This window comes from Emys orbicularis, chromosome 7 (assembly GCF_028017835.1).
Source record: "Emys orbicularis isolate rEmyOrb1 chromosome 7, rEmyOrb1.hap1, whole genome shotgun sequence".
Classification (NCBI taxonomy): Eukaryota; Metazoa; Chordata; order Testudines; family Emydidae; genus Emys; species Emys orbicularis.
The window spans coordinates 67887764-67903781 of NC_088689.1; the positions used below are offsets into that span (position 1 = coordinate 67887764).

The 16018-nt window shown below is 43.1% G+C and overlaps 1 protein-coding gene across 1 annotated transcript in view; it reads right to left on the reverse strand.

The window, feature by feature from the left end:
- TUBGCP2 (tubulin gamma complex component 2) overlaps positions 1–16018 on the reverse strand; it is a 90284-nt gene that overhangs the window by 61872 nt on the left and 12394 nt on the right. The window contains exons 5-6 of the mRNA XM_065407949.1: positions 14481–14640; positions 4880–5087 (exon numbers count right to left, since the gene is read on the reverse strand). Coding sequence (XP_065264021.1) covers positions 4880–5087; positions 14481–14640 — 368 coding nt within the window. The remainder of the gene's footprint in view (positions 1–4879; positions 5088–14480; positions 14641–16018) is intronic.

Below are 16018 nucleotides of genomic sequence, written 5' to 3' on the forward strand. Positions count from 1 at the left end.
GCTCTTTTTATACTCAAACAAACACACTGGGAGTTGGGAAAAAGAGGATAAAATTATTGCATGCAGATTAAAAGTGAGAGGCCAAACATCCCGAATAGTATTCCTCAAATCAGAATAAGGATAGGTTATTACTAATTAAAAAGAGCTCAATAATCAATTTTTGAAATTCTACCAGTTCAATAATTTTTTACGATAATAATTCACCACCTGACCCAAAAGAGCCGAATAAAGTTGTTCAAACTCAACCTCCCACAAATCTCAGAAGAGCAACATACAAGGCTGACATCTCCCTTGCAATTCAAGGAAATAATCAAGTTCATAAAAGAAATAAGCCTGAGCAAGACTTCCCCCACCAGGAGGATGCTTACTGATAGAATTTATCAAAGTCTCAAAGAAATTCTGGCTCCTAAGCTATTATACATTTCCAAAAACGCCTTAAATAAAGATATGTTACGTCCTACTATGAGGAAAGCCCTAACTATTGTACTATTTAAACTGGGTAAGGATGTGCAAAAGTATAATAACTATAGACCCATCTCTTTAATCAATACTATATAAAATACTTTCAATACTGTCTGAGAGGCTTGAAAAAGTAATGAGTGATAGGGTTCATCCCAATCGAGTGAGATTTATTTTAAAAAAAAAAAGCATGATTCAGATCACACACAGGTGATTAATGTTATTGCATTCCACCAACGTTCTAGAAATTCCCATGCAATCAGTTAATCATCTTGACACATAGAAAGTCTTTGACAGAGTGAAAAGGCAATATCAGTTTCTTACCCTAGATAAATTTGAGTGGGGAAATTCTTTATTTCATGGATAAAACTGTTATATTATAATTTCAACTCTCACATCTTAAAAAATAGCACAATATCCCTCCTTTGATTTTTTGGGGGGAACTAACCAGGGATGCCTGCTCTCCCCTCTCCTCTTCAATCTAGCATTAGAACCACTTGCAATATCATATTAGGGAACACAGGTATTTAAGGGATCAAATCAGGGACTCAGGAGACAAAATCCTTCCATATGCAGGCATCACCTTATTTATTAGAGATCTGGATCAATCTATTCCAGATATCCTACATACAATAGATAACTGACAAATTCTCTGACTTACAAGATAGATTGGGATAAGTCAGAAGCAATGATGATCTCATTGGATCTATTTGGAAGTAGCTCTCCTGTAGGGACATTTAGATGGCAACAGAGACTTCAGATATCATGGCATCCTGTTCCCAAAGGAAATTAAGAACATAGGCAAGGTTAACCTAGCCTCAACCATGCAATTAGCAACAATTTAAATCGATGACAGGCACTACCTCTCTTCCTTTGGGAAAAATAAACAATTAAAATGAATGCCTTTTCCAGGATCCTTTTTATTCTGAATTCCCTCCCTATCTATATTCCTCCCTTTTATTTTACCAAAATTAACAACATGTTCAGTCCTTCTTGTGAGGTGCCGGTAACAAACCCAGAGTCTCCTTACAAAGATTACAGCTCCCTGTCAAAAGAGGTGGGTTTAGATTTTCCAACTTCAAACTTTATCATCAGGGAATAATTCTTAGCCAAGCTGCACAGCAGCTCATTCCCTCCTGCTGTAGAGCCCCAGATCGGCTCCAGCTGGAAGAAGAATTGGTTGCTCCTTTACCCCTTTCCAATGTGCTGCATTTGGATTACTATCGATTCCCTAAAGAACAATTACCACTATTATGGCAGTCAGAAATACTTGGCATACGTCTACTAAATTTAAAAATCACCCTTTTCTACATAGCAAGGCCTCTATCTGGGGTAACTTGAAACTCTCTCTAGCAGGCAACCCCATCATTTGGCCAGACTGCATTAGGAAAGGGAGTTTGACTATCAGTCAATTTATTGAAAATTATACCTTCCTCTCCTTTACAATATTAAAAAAGATGTTCAATCTACAGACCAGGGAGGAGTGGGAATGTATCTAACTTTAAAACGGCATCTCCTATCTGTTTGGTTCTAATGCCTGAGCTACCCCGACCCACCTGAACTGCTTTCATTTCTTCAATTATTATCCAGATTGCCAAGAGCTATGGTAACACTATATACAAACTTGGACAGCAAATTTGACTTAAATACAGATTCCCTAAAAAAGAAATGGGAGGAGGAACTAGGCCAATTATTCTCTGCTAACCAATGGAAACATATTTTAGCCAGTGCTCTGAGCTGTTCCTTGGACCTCCGTTTATGATTAATCCATCAGAAAATCATATGGAACATGCATTAGACCCCTCTCCGACTGTTCAAAACAGGTGCCGCTTAGTCAGACAAACGTTGGCACTGTGATTCAGCAGGTGCTAACTTCACCCGTATGCTCTGCGAATGCTCCTATACCTGTAGGTTTTGAGCAGAACTTAACTGCAGAGTTAATTTTTTCCTATAAAATAAAATGGTCTTACAAGCTAAACATATCATTTTAAACCTAATGGATGTTAACTGGAAGCTGAATAAATCTGAAAAATTTTGGCTAAGCAGACCACTAATAATTGCTAAAATTACTACAAAAATGGAAATCCAAAAAGTGACCAACAATTGAAGACTGGCACATAGATTTCATAAGCTTGACCCTCTTTCCGTGATGGCCAAGAAAAATTCTCAGAGACATGGGATGCTTTCCTGGAAGTATCTGAATGATCCTATTAAATGCTTCCTTCCTGCTCTCTACCCACTGCCTTTCCCTGCCCCCCTACCTACACCTCCCTTGCTTCTATTTTTTATCTTAATAATTTTTCTTTAATTAGTTGGATATTTGTAAACAAATTTTGTTTATACAAAATACAAATTACTGATTTATATTTTAACCTTTCCTATTTTATTTATTTATTGATAAAATTAAATGGATCAAATATAGCTATTATAAGAAGTTTATGTATAGTCTGTCATGGTTTTTTCCCCTGTGTATATATATATATAAATAAAACACTAATAAGTTAACAGAAAAAGAAACATGGTCTGGATATGAAAGTCTAGAGAGAGGGTGGAGACTGTTACTGGCCTGAGTGACAGGAGTACCGTGATGTGGTCCACAGTGATAGAGAGGTGGGAGACGGGGAAGGTTTGGAGCGGGGTTCAGTTTTGGCCATGCTGAGTTTAAGTTGGTGGCTGGACACCCTTGAGGAGATGTTCAGACAGACAGGCAGAGATGCAAATTTGGATGGAGGGAGTGAGGTCTGGAGTGGAAAGGTAGATTGGAGAGTCATCAGTGTAAATATGGTAGGCATCTGGATAAGATTACCCAGCAATAGGATAAGGAGAATAGGATGGATCCAAGGCTGAAGTCCTGTGGGATACCTATTGAAAGTGTGCACGGGTGGGGGAAGATGAAAGGGAGGCATTGGAGCAAATTATTAGAGAGGTAAGAGAACCACAAAAAGACAGTCACAAAAGCCAAAGGAGGACAAGACTTCAAGAGGAAGAGCATGGCTGATAGTGTCAAAGGCAGAAGTCTGGAGTACAGGACCTGAGATTTGGCCAGAAGAGTTAATTTGAGGCTCTGGCGAGAACAATTTTTGGGAGCATAGAGCTACATGGAGCAGCCCTAGGAAGGAGCTGGAGGAAAAGAACTCCAGAGAGCAAGTAGTGAGGGCATGACTGAGGAGTTTGGAAAGGAAAGGAGATGAGAGATTGGATAATACTTTCAAGGTGAAGTGAGCTCCTTTCTAAGAACTATAATTAATACTTATAGGAAAGGTTTGCCCCTGACACGCGCCATTATCACCGTTGTTTTTCTGATCGGGTGGTCCTTTAAGGACGTTCAGTTGCTGATTTGATTACATTTGTTGTGCTTTGGCACGTAACAGGGGAGACTGCATGAAGATTGTCATCTCCTCCCCCAGAAGTCCCAGGATTCTGTCTTCCCCATAGGCAGTGGACTGCACATAACCAACTTCAGACAACATACAGGTGTGAATATCTCCTCCACAAATGGAAAATTCAAAAAAAAAAATAAAATCACCAAATTGTGTTGCCTGGTTTGTACCTCATCACAGTCACATCACAGACAACTGTCCCATTCACACTTACAGTGGTGACACAAAGGGATCCACCTAGCTACCGCAGAAGCATTAGAATGGTTTTCAATTTTTTTTTTTTTTTTTAAATGGAGATATCCCATCTCCTAGAACTGGAAGGGACCTTGAAAGGTCATCGAGTCCAGCCCCCTGCCTTCACTAGCAGGACCAAGTACTGATTTTGCCCCAGATCCCGAAGTGGCCCCCTCAAGGACTGAACTCACAACCCTGGGTTTAGCAGGCCAATGCTCAAACCTCTGAGCTATCCCTCCCCCCTAAATCTCAAGATTCAGCTATAATCTCAGCCCGTGGCTTTTTAAATGCCACATGAAAGAAGAAGAATACTTATAGGAGATGTAAAAGTAAAGTGGAGTAAACCATTTACTTCACTAGTATGTGCTGAGTGCCCCCAGTGAGCAGTCACCCCAACCCCACTAGCCAGAGTTCAGAGAAGCATTCAGCATGCAAACACCACAAACTGCTCTTCCTGCCCCCATTTAAGACCCCAAAAGCCCTGAACCACATTAACAGCTGTGATGCTAGGACATCACAACTACCGCTCCACTCTGCTGAAGCTAAGGTGCTGACCCAATAGAGACTCAGGTAGGGGTTGGCTTGTAAGCCAGCTGCACAACTTTGAGGAGTTTTTTTTTTTATTTTATTTTACATCCCAATGGGTATAAACTAAACTAAGGTGGTTTCTAAACCAGGCAGCATACTTGCAAATAAAACATTGCATAAAACATCACAAACTGAGATTCTGTAATTCAATTCTGGGTGTCAGATCAAACCAGACAGACACATCCTGACATGGGAACAACAAAGGCCACATCGGATACCTGGTCACAGTGGAGTAACTCGCAGCTACAGGAAGAATCCTGGTCACTAGCTCTTTGACTGACATGTCCAAATTGGGATCCACTAAGAAAGCTCGGTTCTGCCTGCCTATGAGAGGCTGTGCTGTGATGTATCTTCCATCCACGCCAATCAAGACATACAGCAAGTCTTCCACAATTGTGGACTCTTGAGAAGCTAAGGGTAAGGTACCTATTTGAAAACAGAGGACAAAAAATACAAAATCTGAACATACGACAGAACTATTCTCAGCCCTTTTTCATTCCTCTGTGGCTTTTTGATTGGTATGCTCAGGCTGGATTAAAAGACAGTGAAACATGGAGATGAGGTGCTGTTAAAAGGGACAGCATGCATCATTCTCCTCAATGGCAATGCTGTCTTCCCACCTTTTAGTACAAGCAGAGTGAAATTAGGCCTTGTAGTAAGGATAAACCAAAGCAATCTTCAGGGAAGATGGACTACAGTGCACCGAGACTTTTTAAGTAAAAATTGCAGAGTTTTGATCTAGTACTTGGACCTCAACAGAAAATATTATGACTCAAGGAGAAGACAACTAAGTTACCTCATCTTTGTGTGTGTAAGGGATGGAAAATAATTCATCTGTGGTAAAATCCATAAAATGTCCACCTAGATTTCTAAACCAGAGAACAGAATCCTTTACTTTGTTTGTGTGCCAAAATATAAGTTATACAGATATACATACATACCCAACGTATATGACCATGATAGCTATGGAACAAATTACATTCACTTTGCACCTCTGATCTTCCCAACTGTACTCTGCTCACTAATCTAATTGTACTGGAACTGGGGAAGTACCATTCTTGTCAGTTTTCCTAGAGTTGAAATTTTTCAGTAAAAATAAATGAAGGTTACTTACTTGTAACTGGAGTTCTTCAAGATGACTGAGTATTCACACTTATGGACTCTGCACTGCCTGAGGGCGCCCAATGGTAGAACTGTCTCCCACTCCAGGCAGTGCCTATTGGAGCACCTGTGTACCACCCCCTCCTACTCCTTCTCTGGGTGTCTCTGAACATTCCGAGGGTGAGGCTATAAAAGGGAAGGCTGCTCCCTCTACCACCTCAGTTCCTTCCGCTGCCAACCCAGAAGACCTGGATAGGGCTCTGAGAAAAAGGGGAAAGTGTGACTATGCAGAGTAAACGCAAAGAAATCTGATTACAAATAAGTAACCTTCATTTCTTTTTAGAGCGGCTCTAGATATTCCTATTTACAGGTAGATTGACAAGCGGTGCTGAAAAACCCTGAAGATGAGAACAGAGTCCTAATTAAATCATCATCGAACCATAGAAATGCAGAACTGGAAAGGACCTTGAGAGATCATCTAGTCCAGACCCCTGTGTTAAGGAAGGACCAAATAAACCGGGACCACCCGACAGTTGTTTGTCCAACTTGTTCTTAAAAATCTCCAATGATGTGGATTCCACAACCTCCCTCAGTAATAACGATTGAGCCACCTCTCTGCCAAATTTGGCATCTGCTCTAGACACTAGATCCAGTGCCTAATGTTTAGTGAATGTGTATACTGACTTCCAAGTAGCAGCTTTACAAATTTCTCTAATAGGAACACATTTAAAACAAGCAAAAGATGCAGCTACAGCTCTAATAGAATGAGACCGCAAAACAGGCAGCTCAGGAATTTCCATAACTCTCAACACTGAACAATGCATTGTTTAACCCATCTGGCAGTAGTCTGAGCAGACACAGGATGACTCATGATTCTTAGTATAATAAACAGTCTAGATGACTTCCTAAAACTCTTAATGCCATCTGAGTAGTATGCAGGAGCTCACCTAGCACCGAAAGTATGTAAGGCAGACACTCCTTTAACTACATGAGGTTTTGGAAAGAAAACTGGTAAATTAATTGTCTGATTGATATGAAACTCAGACGCTATTTTTGATAAAAACCTGGGATCAGGTGTAGGAACCACTAATCTTTGTCAAAATTCATAAATGGCAGGTTAGCAATCAGGGCATGCAATGCACTCACCCTTCTGGCTGATGTAATAGCAGTAACGAAGACTGCTTTAATAGATGAATAAAACAAAAGAACAATACACAAAGCATTCAAGTAATGATCAAAACATGGTAAACTGAAACAACAGCCAGATGAATTTTTAAAGACAAATTAGACAATCTTTCAGACGCTAAGTACATTAAATATTGCAAAATACAGGGTATGGAAGCTGTCACTAGAAAGTCAAATTTATCCCTCAACTAAGCAACAAATCTGGTCCATTTTAACAGATAACACTATCTTGTAGCTAAGCAGAACATTTTGTACCAACGAAGAATATGATGGCTCAAGACTAGTCAAGTCCGATAGCCTAACCTGTCGGATGAAGCAACTGTAGATTTGAACAAAGAATCCTGTCTTGTTATTGTGACAAGATATTTCGAAACAGAGGAAGACGCATGTTTTATCTGTCTGACAGCTGATGCAGAGCCATGTATCACTGCTGTTTTGGCCAAGCTGGGGCAATCAATATAATTTTTGCTGTCCTGACAAATCTTCACCACTTTCTAAATTAAAATGGAAAGGAGTGAAAGCATACAGAAGGCCTGTGATCCAGGGAGGCCTTGATGACAACTGGCAGCAGGAATAAGAGGTGCATAGGGGTTTACAGGAAACCCCTAGATCTGATGTTTACATAATAGCATGCCAAAGGGTGGCATGTGAGGTCTCTACCAACAGCCAGTAATGCACTGGTCATCCTAATCACTGCAAGATATATGTACAGATATTTAAGGAGTTGTTTTCAGTATAGATACACTATGTTCTTAAGGTATGTGAGTTAAGACAGGTCGCCAGAAGGTGATAAACAAGTTCTGTTCAAGCAGGGGTTGGTGAATGCTTCTCTCACTGGCTGGTCATTGCATACCATCTGAGAACAATCTGAGAACCAAGCCAATGGCTGATTCTATAATTAATATGCAAAGCTCTGGAGGAATGATCTGAGAACCAAGCCAATGGCTGATTCCATGATTAATGTGCAAAGCTCTTTCCCTGAAAAGCCCAGTGACTTTAGATTGTAAGTTGAGCTAAATGGGATCCCCATCCAGTGTTGGAAGTATCTGACATTATAATTGATGAAGGCCGATTGAACAGAACATTCCTGAGAACGCTTGATCTGTTTGTTCACTACCTCAGCAAATTCAGAACATCCTGAGACATGGTGACAAACATATGAAGACAGTCCTGACTGGGTATATAAACTCAAAACACCCTGAACATTCTGAGAGGGTTAAAGGGGGCTACATAAGCGGTAGCTGCCGTCAACCCCATGAGACCCAGGAAGAGGATCACCTTCTGGTATTAGAAAAACAAAGTGGGTAGGGGGTAATATCTTTTATTGGACCGACTTCTGTTGGTGAGAGACACAAACGTTTGAGTTTACATAGAGCTAGCTCTTCTTCAGATCTGGGAAACATACTCGGAGTGTCACAGCTAAATACAAGGTGAAACAGATTGTTTAGCATAAGTAGTTAATACATATTTCAAGGGACTATTCAAGGTGAAGTGGGCCCATTAACCCCCCTTGCTAATTCCCTGATAAGGAGGAAAGACCTTGGGAAAGAAGATGTCGCACATCTTATTTGAATTAAAATTCAAAACTAGGGTAATCCTGTCTCAAATTAGTTAGCTAAAGTAGTAATTGGCTATCACATTATTTGTTTTTCAAGGGTATAAAAAGAGTTATGAATCTAAGAGTTGTCAGACACCACCTAATCATGTTGGAGCATGACAGGATGAGATGGCATTCCCTAGGTCTGGCCTATTTGTAAGTATACTGATCACATGCTTATGAATACTTTGTTACTATATTGGGTGAAGTGACTGCTTATTTTTAGTCTGTTAGACATGTTTAGAGCAACTGTATAAAATACCATTTGGCCTTTGGACTTAATAAAGGAATTTATAGTTAAATTGATGTTTGGTGGTTTGCCCTATTAATAATAATGATTTCAAATATTATTAATAATTCCAGCACTTAACAGGCTGACAGGAAGCTAGAGTTGACCAAATAGCCGTAGCAAGTTGCAAAAAACATCCAAGATAGGAAGCGACAACCTATTCATGGAAGTAGCTCCAACATCATCAAATACCGGATGGGAGGTTTCCTCTACAGCAGTGGTTCCCAAACTTTAACAGCCCGCGAACCCCTTTCACTAAATTGTGAAATCTCGCGAACCCCCTCCTAAAAATGAATATTTTCAGGGATTTAAGTTTAAATTTCCTCAGTGTGATGGATGCCCCAATTGCCGGGCCCCGAAATCTATGAACCTCTGAAAAATATTTTTAATTGAAACTTTTTTTAACGAACATAGAAAAACCAGAAACCAAAAATGTTTCTGTAAAATGTTTTTTTGGCTTTTGTTTAAAAAAAAAAAATGGTTTCGAATAAAAATAAATTCATTTTTGGTTTTCAAAAATCAGAAAAATGTTTCATGAAAACAGTTTTTGAAAATGGACCATTTTTCTGTTTCAGTTTTTTGTAAATTTTTCTTGGGGAATTTTGAAAAAATGTGAAAAAAAATTCAAAACTTTCTGTGAAAAATGCTTGGTATTTTTCACCCACCTCTAGTTTCGGGTGAGGTTGTGGCTGGTGGTAACAAGGAGGGCTGTGGTTCTGGCTTTAGATGAGATTTGGCAAATTCCTGGGGCTCGGGCTGGGGGTTCGGGCTGCCGGCTCCCACGCTGATGGGGGCAGGGCTCAGGCTGCTGGCCCCAATTGCCCGGCCCCGCTCTCCCTGAGGCTCAGGCTGCCAGCCCTGCGTGGAGCGCTGTGGTTCGGGCTGCCGGCTCCCCCACTGACCGCTGGGACTCGGGCTGCCTGCCCCAACTGCCCGGCCCCGCTCTCCCTGGGGCTCGGGCTGCTGGCTCCCCCTCTGACAGGGGAGGGGCTCGGACTGCCGGCTCCCTGGCTGACAGGGGAGGGCTCAGGCTGCTGGATCAAACTGCCCGGCCCCGCTCTCCCTGGGGCTCGGGCTGCTGGCTCCCCCTCTGACAGGGGAGGGGCTCAGGCTGCCGGCTCCCTGGCTGACAGGGGAGGGCTCGGGCTGCCAGCTCAAACTGCCCGGCCCTGCTCTCCCTGGGGCTCGGGCTGTCTGCCCTGCAACTGGGTCCCAGTAGAGTCCTCTGGCTGCCATTAATGAAATTTTTCTTGCGAACCCCCTGAAACATCCTGCGAACCCCACTTTGGGAACCACTGCTCTACAGCTACTGAAGGTAAGTTCAACATGGCTACCATACAATCCACAAGGTCATGAACTGCATAGCATCCTCAGAAGGGGAGGATGCTGAAACCACGCGCATGTGCTAGTCAGGCAACAAATCTGGATCGAGGTCACAAGGTGGGATCCAGGAACATACCCATGGGAAGAGCAAAAGGACAAGGAGGTTTTGCAACCAAGAAACCCCACTTTCATACAGAGGTGGAGTATGGAGCAAGACGTGAGAGATTCAGAGGGTGGTCCCATTAATTTGTTAGCACCAGGTTGAGATCCCGTGGGGGAACAAGTTCTTGTACCTGTGAGTATAACCTGTCTAACCCTTTTAGAAATCTGATAGTTATGGAGTTTAAAAAAAGCAATCTATTACCCACTGAACGGTGATAAACAAATAGCTGCTCAATGTATTCTAACAGAACTGTCATATCTTAGTATTTTAGTTGCAATAGATAGTCCAAAACATGGTTAATGGAAGCTTGCTCTGGAGAGACACATTTCTATTAAGACCAGATAAAAACATTTCCATTTAGCCAGGTAAGTATGCCTGGTTGAAGGCTTTTTGCTATTCAGAAGTACTTCCTTAACGTCTTTCGAGCAAGCACTTTCTAATGGTGTTAACCATGAAGCATCCATGCTGTTAAGCAGAGGGCTTGCAGGTGCTGGTACAGCAGACAGCCGAAGTCCTGAGAAATCACATTTGGATCCAACAGGAGAGACCGAAAAGGTCTCAGCGACAATGCTAGTAGGGCTGAGATCTAGTATTGCCAAGGCCACGCTGGTGCTATTAGTATAAGGCAAGCATGGTCCTGTTTGGTCTTGCATGAGACTCTGGACAGGAATGGTATCAGAAAAGGCATAGAGCAGGGAGTTCTTCCATAGTAGCAAGAAAGCGTTTGTTAATGAACCTGGCTGTGACCCTATGATAAGTGAAGGGGGGAGGGGGAAAGTTCCCTTTTATGGACACCCAGCCAGTCAATTAGCTATAAAATCCCTCTTGGCACCTGTTCTCTACTTGCTTTACCTGTAAAAGGTTAAAAAGTCTGACAGCATGCATATTCTAATTTTTAGAATCCTTGCGGGCCCCCACTTTCTGCACTCTAAGTGCCAGAGTGGGGAATCAGCCTTGACAGAACCCCGGGGAGCAGAACTGATAGCATTTTCTGTTGGCCTTTGTGGCAAACATATCCACTTAGGGAGCCCCCACAGCTGAAAGGTGGATCACTGTGCTTAGGACCCACCAGTTCAATGTGACATGAATCCAGGAACAGAGGAAGTGGGATAGATGATTGGCAAACATATGGGAAGGAACAGATGGGCCTGTAGGAACTATAATATTGCCATCAACAAACCTGTCAAAATGCATGCTTAGACTGAACTGCTAGTCGAGAGGAACCTGCTGTCACAAAGGAAGAGGGGGCGGAGGTGGTCAATGCCTGTAATTCCTGCCCCTTTTTCTTGGAAGGTCTTGGGTCCATGGGATAAACCTCTGATAACTGTGAGCTTGCTGGGGCTGGAACTGCTTCCTCCTTGTCACAGTGTGTTGACTCCAAGCAACTTCAGAGTTGTCCTGGAATCTTTTAGTCTACATGGCCTATCGTCCATTTTTTCCCCACAAAGAGGGAGGCGCTTCAAAGGGCAGAACTTCAATGTGCTGCTGTACTTCAGGAGGAAGATAGGATGACTGCAGCCAAGATGCTGAGTCTGCTGTATCCAAGCTGTCCTGGCCACCAGCTTGCCCTCTTCCACCACCACATTAAATTCCTGCCTGAAGTCCTCTGGTAGCCTGTCTTTAAACTTCATGTTTTCCCACAGAGTGAAATCAACTCGACTTAGAAGAGCTTGCTGGTTAGCAAGTCTGAGTTACAGCCCTATCATCTAATAAAGTTTGCAACCAAACTAGTCCAGTCTCTTTGATTCCTTCCCCTTTTGCGTCGATGCTTGGTGCCCCTGCCTCATTCACTCATTATCTGCTGCCGCCATCAAGAGTCTGGGGGAGGGTGAACGTATTCAAAATGCTTAGAAAGGGCACATTTTGCTGTAGGAGCTAGGGAAGAAAGGGTGTGCCACAGTGTTCTGAGTGGCTCCAGAATTGCTTCATTAATCAGGTGCACCACTTGGAGGAACCTGTCGAAGCGAATATGTCCACTAGTTTATAAGATTGCTTGCAGACCAATTCCACCCGAATGTCTTACACTAAGGCCACCCTTTTAAGCAGTTCTTTGTGAGCCTGGTAATCTTCCTGTGTCAGTGAATTGCTCACCACCTCTACAGCCTCATCTGGTGATGAGGAAGACTGTACCAGGATGCTGAAGCAATGTCTGGTCTCTCTTGTGATGGAGGAGCTGTCTGAGCAACTTCCAGCTGCTTGGTACCTGCACTGGGTGTCAGAGAATGTTCTCTGCGGTGCCAATGATCTCAGTACACCCTCAAAGAAGTCAACTGAGGTGGGTGAGGTAAGGTCCTAGCAGGGGAGAGACACCCCACAGAGTCCAGAAAGGCCACTGACATGGTGGTGAGGCCTGTGCTTGTACAGGCCATTGTGCCTTGAGATGTGCTTACTGCTGGGACTGCTGTGAGACCCATGGACCCCAAGGCTTTCATGGAGGGGTATGCATCCTGTTTTGAATGGGACACAGACCCAAACTCTGAGTCTGAAGGAGATGACTCTGAGTCCTGCGATAAGAGTGGAGCAGATCCTGTGTGGACAGGAAATAGATAAGCTGAGCCTGGGGATGGTGGTACTGAGGATTTTAATGGTGGGTTTCCTCTGGAATGTACTGGCTCTTAGGTACTAGAAGTGTAGAGGGCATCAGGTTGCATGCTCTAGCAGAGCTAGTGTAGGAACTGCAGTCACCACTACTGGCTGAAATTCTTCCTGTACCACCAGGGACACTGGTACAGAAAGACTGAGTAGTTCTCTGGCAGCTGTGTATGCCTCTGGAATCATCGGTACCTGAACTGGGTCTTGAGCTTGCTGTCTTTGCATAAGAACATCAGGGGTCAGCCGCAATGGAAGTTGCAAAAGTTCCAAAATTGAAAAAAAAAAAAAAACCCTTTCCAGATGAGGAGCACTCCGGGGAACACTCCCCCTCAGAGTGTACCTCAGAGTCTTTGCCTTTAGGTGGCCTTGGCAGCAATGATCTTGCTGAATGGGGTTCCGGGTCTTTGGAAGATCTCTCTCTTCTTTGACAGATCAAGATGCTGTAGACATCTCAGGTGGTGTACTCCATACTTAAAGTGCAGCACTCAGAGCATGCTCTGAATCAGACGGCTTGCTGCCTCCATAGGAAGACACTTAATTCTCGCTGCTCTATCTTTTTTTAGAAAGGCAAAAATCCTTTACAAATGTGATACTTATCACTGACCAACACTGGCCTGGCACAGGACCAGCAGGACTTAATCCCTGGAGAACTACACATGGCTCCAATACTGGTCCCAAGATTCAAATTTAGTCCAAAAAGGACCTAAAACTAAAACCTATCACTAACACTAATTATACTCTATACCTAATTAATTACTAAAGAGAACAAACAAACTATATACAAAGCGTGAGGGAAAAAACTTGCAATATCAAGACTGTTGGAGCGCTACAACAACTGTCACTGGTGGTAAGAAGGAACAGAAGGGTCAGGGGTGGTTCCATCCTCTTATACCTGCACCCAATGGTGCATGATGGCAGAGGGCGCTTGAGCTGCCGATTGGTGCTTCAGAGGGAAAAGTTCTCTGATATCTGTACACGAGGTGTGCACACATACCAACAGTGGCACAGACACGTGCAATCACTCAAAGAAGAACCATCATTTTCATCTCCACAATGCTGGGGGAAGGTGGCTCCAGAGAAAAACTTGTATGAACTGATCTGACAGAGTATACAGTCAGGACTAGCACTATGACATTTCTGAGTCATCCTACATCCCATCCCTCAGAGCCATCAGATGACATTGATTCCTGATGCTTTGGCCAGATGTTTCTGACATGCACCCAGGTGGGGATGAGTTATCTGAATGGCCATGATCTCAGAAGGCCCCATCTTTCTGAGGAGCTACAGGATCTGAAGAAACCTGTCACACTGGGGTCTGACTGGAGCAAACAGATGTGTTATCATCTGGTTTCACACATGGCATCCAATGAAATTTTGGGGCTCGGATTCAGTATTGACAAATACTGTAAACAAAGCCTTAAAGCTGTTCTCTCAGCCCATTTCTGCCTTAGCAGAGTTAACTGGAGCTAAGCTTTCTCCTCATCTTGAGTATTTGGTGAAATCTGAATGAGACCAGAGAGCAAATACACTGAATAAAACACTCGTCATTTTTGTCTGTGTGATACATACCTATAGGCACTGTTGTGTCAGTGCTTAAACTGGAGCCAGTTAAGAAATCCCCATTAAGTGCAGATCTCTCATACACCCAGGCTGGAAATACTGGAATAGGCTGGCCAGAATTCTTCTTGTTTTGCTTGTCTCGGAGTATCTTTCGTATAAGCTCAAGAGGCTGTCAGAAAGGAGAGAGGGGCTTCTTTAAAAACACCGACCTGGAAAAGCATCATTTCAAACTACACATCTATTACTAGTCAATCTGAGGACAACAGTGGAGAGAACAGGATGCAGGACCTGGCTATTGGTTACAACACTGCAGGGCTTGTTTCTTTGTATGTTATTGAAATAAATAAAGCTTCTAAGTAAAGACAAAACAGCCTGGCTTTTCCATTCCCAACTCTAGTGCTCAGTCACTATAATAAGACAGAAAGGCAGGTTAACTTTTGTGCCTACAAGGGACTGGCCAGTACCACGGAAGACATCATTTTTGCATTTTGCCATTCTCAGGTAGAGTTTACCATTGTTCACAGAATAAATGGTGATTTTAGAGTTTTATTTCTCAACTGTGACAATTGACTATGGGTTGAAATCTGGGTCACAACCTAGAATTAAATCCCATCTTCCAAATTATGTAGAGAACAACATGTTGGCTAACAAACCACAGAACAGCTCTAGGAATAATGAGCATCTGAGGAAATGCATGGCACTTTCCCACCCCAATGCACCATTCTCCCCTGGAATCCCTGGCACACATTGACCCAGTGCTCTCCAGAATATGCAGATGCTCATAAAAATATCCCAAGTCCTCCCTGATGTAGGAACTGGCTTTGCTGGACTCTGTGCTTCTCGTCTAACCAACCCCAAATATCATCTGTGGTGGGATGAATTCTCTATGTTCTGGTCTTTTCCACTTCTTTCTCCTCCAACAATACCATTACCTCCACCTTGGCCAGTTCCATCTCCAAACACTTCTGGCATTAGTAGGGCATTAGTAGGGCTAGCCTTAAGCACAAGCAAAGCAACCAGATGCTTGGGGCCCTCTATTGCATGCAATCTCCCTTTCTAAAATTAGGACCAGATGAGGAGGCAGCTCATGGTCTGATCCCCTTCTCCTTTCAACAGTTTGGGCTTCTGAGCCCAACAGTCACAAGGCTAATCCTGAGGACTAGACACTGGCAGGAGTTCTAATGAGAGAACCAAGGACTTAAGTCAGATGAACAGGCACTGCCACTAGTTACTGCAATAGAACAGCACATCACACTGTCCCAGGGATAAATGTCATGAAGACACCGGAAGAGGAGTGTGCATTCAAGGTGCAACCCCATAGCCAGAAAAGAACACTATATTCTTGGTGGTGAATGGGGGTTTAGGACAGCTCTTATACTGGATTTCTGTACTTCCAGACTATATTACTATCACTGTGTCATGCTCTAGGTGCAATCCACACCAGTGAGAGGTTGTCATCACTTACCCTGTAACCCTGAGTGCCTTAAAATGCTCTGCTGCTGTAGCTGGATGCTCCCAGCCAGCATACAAGCATGATCTGAGTGTGT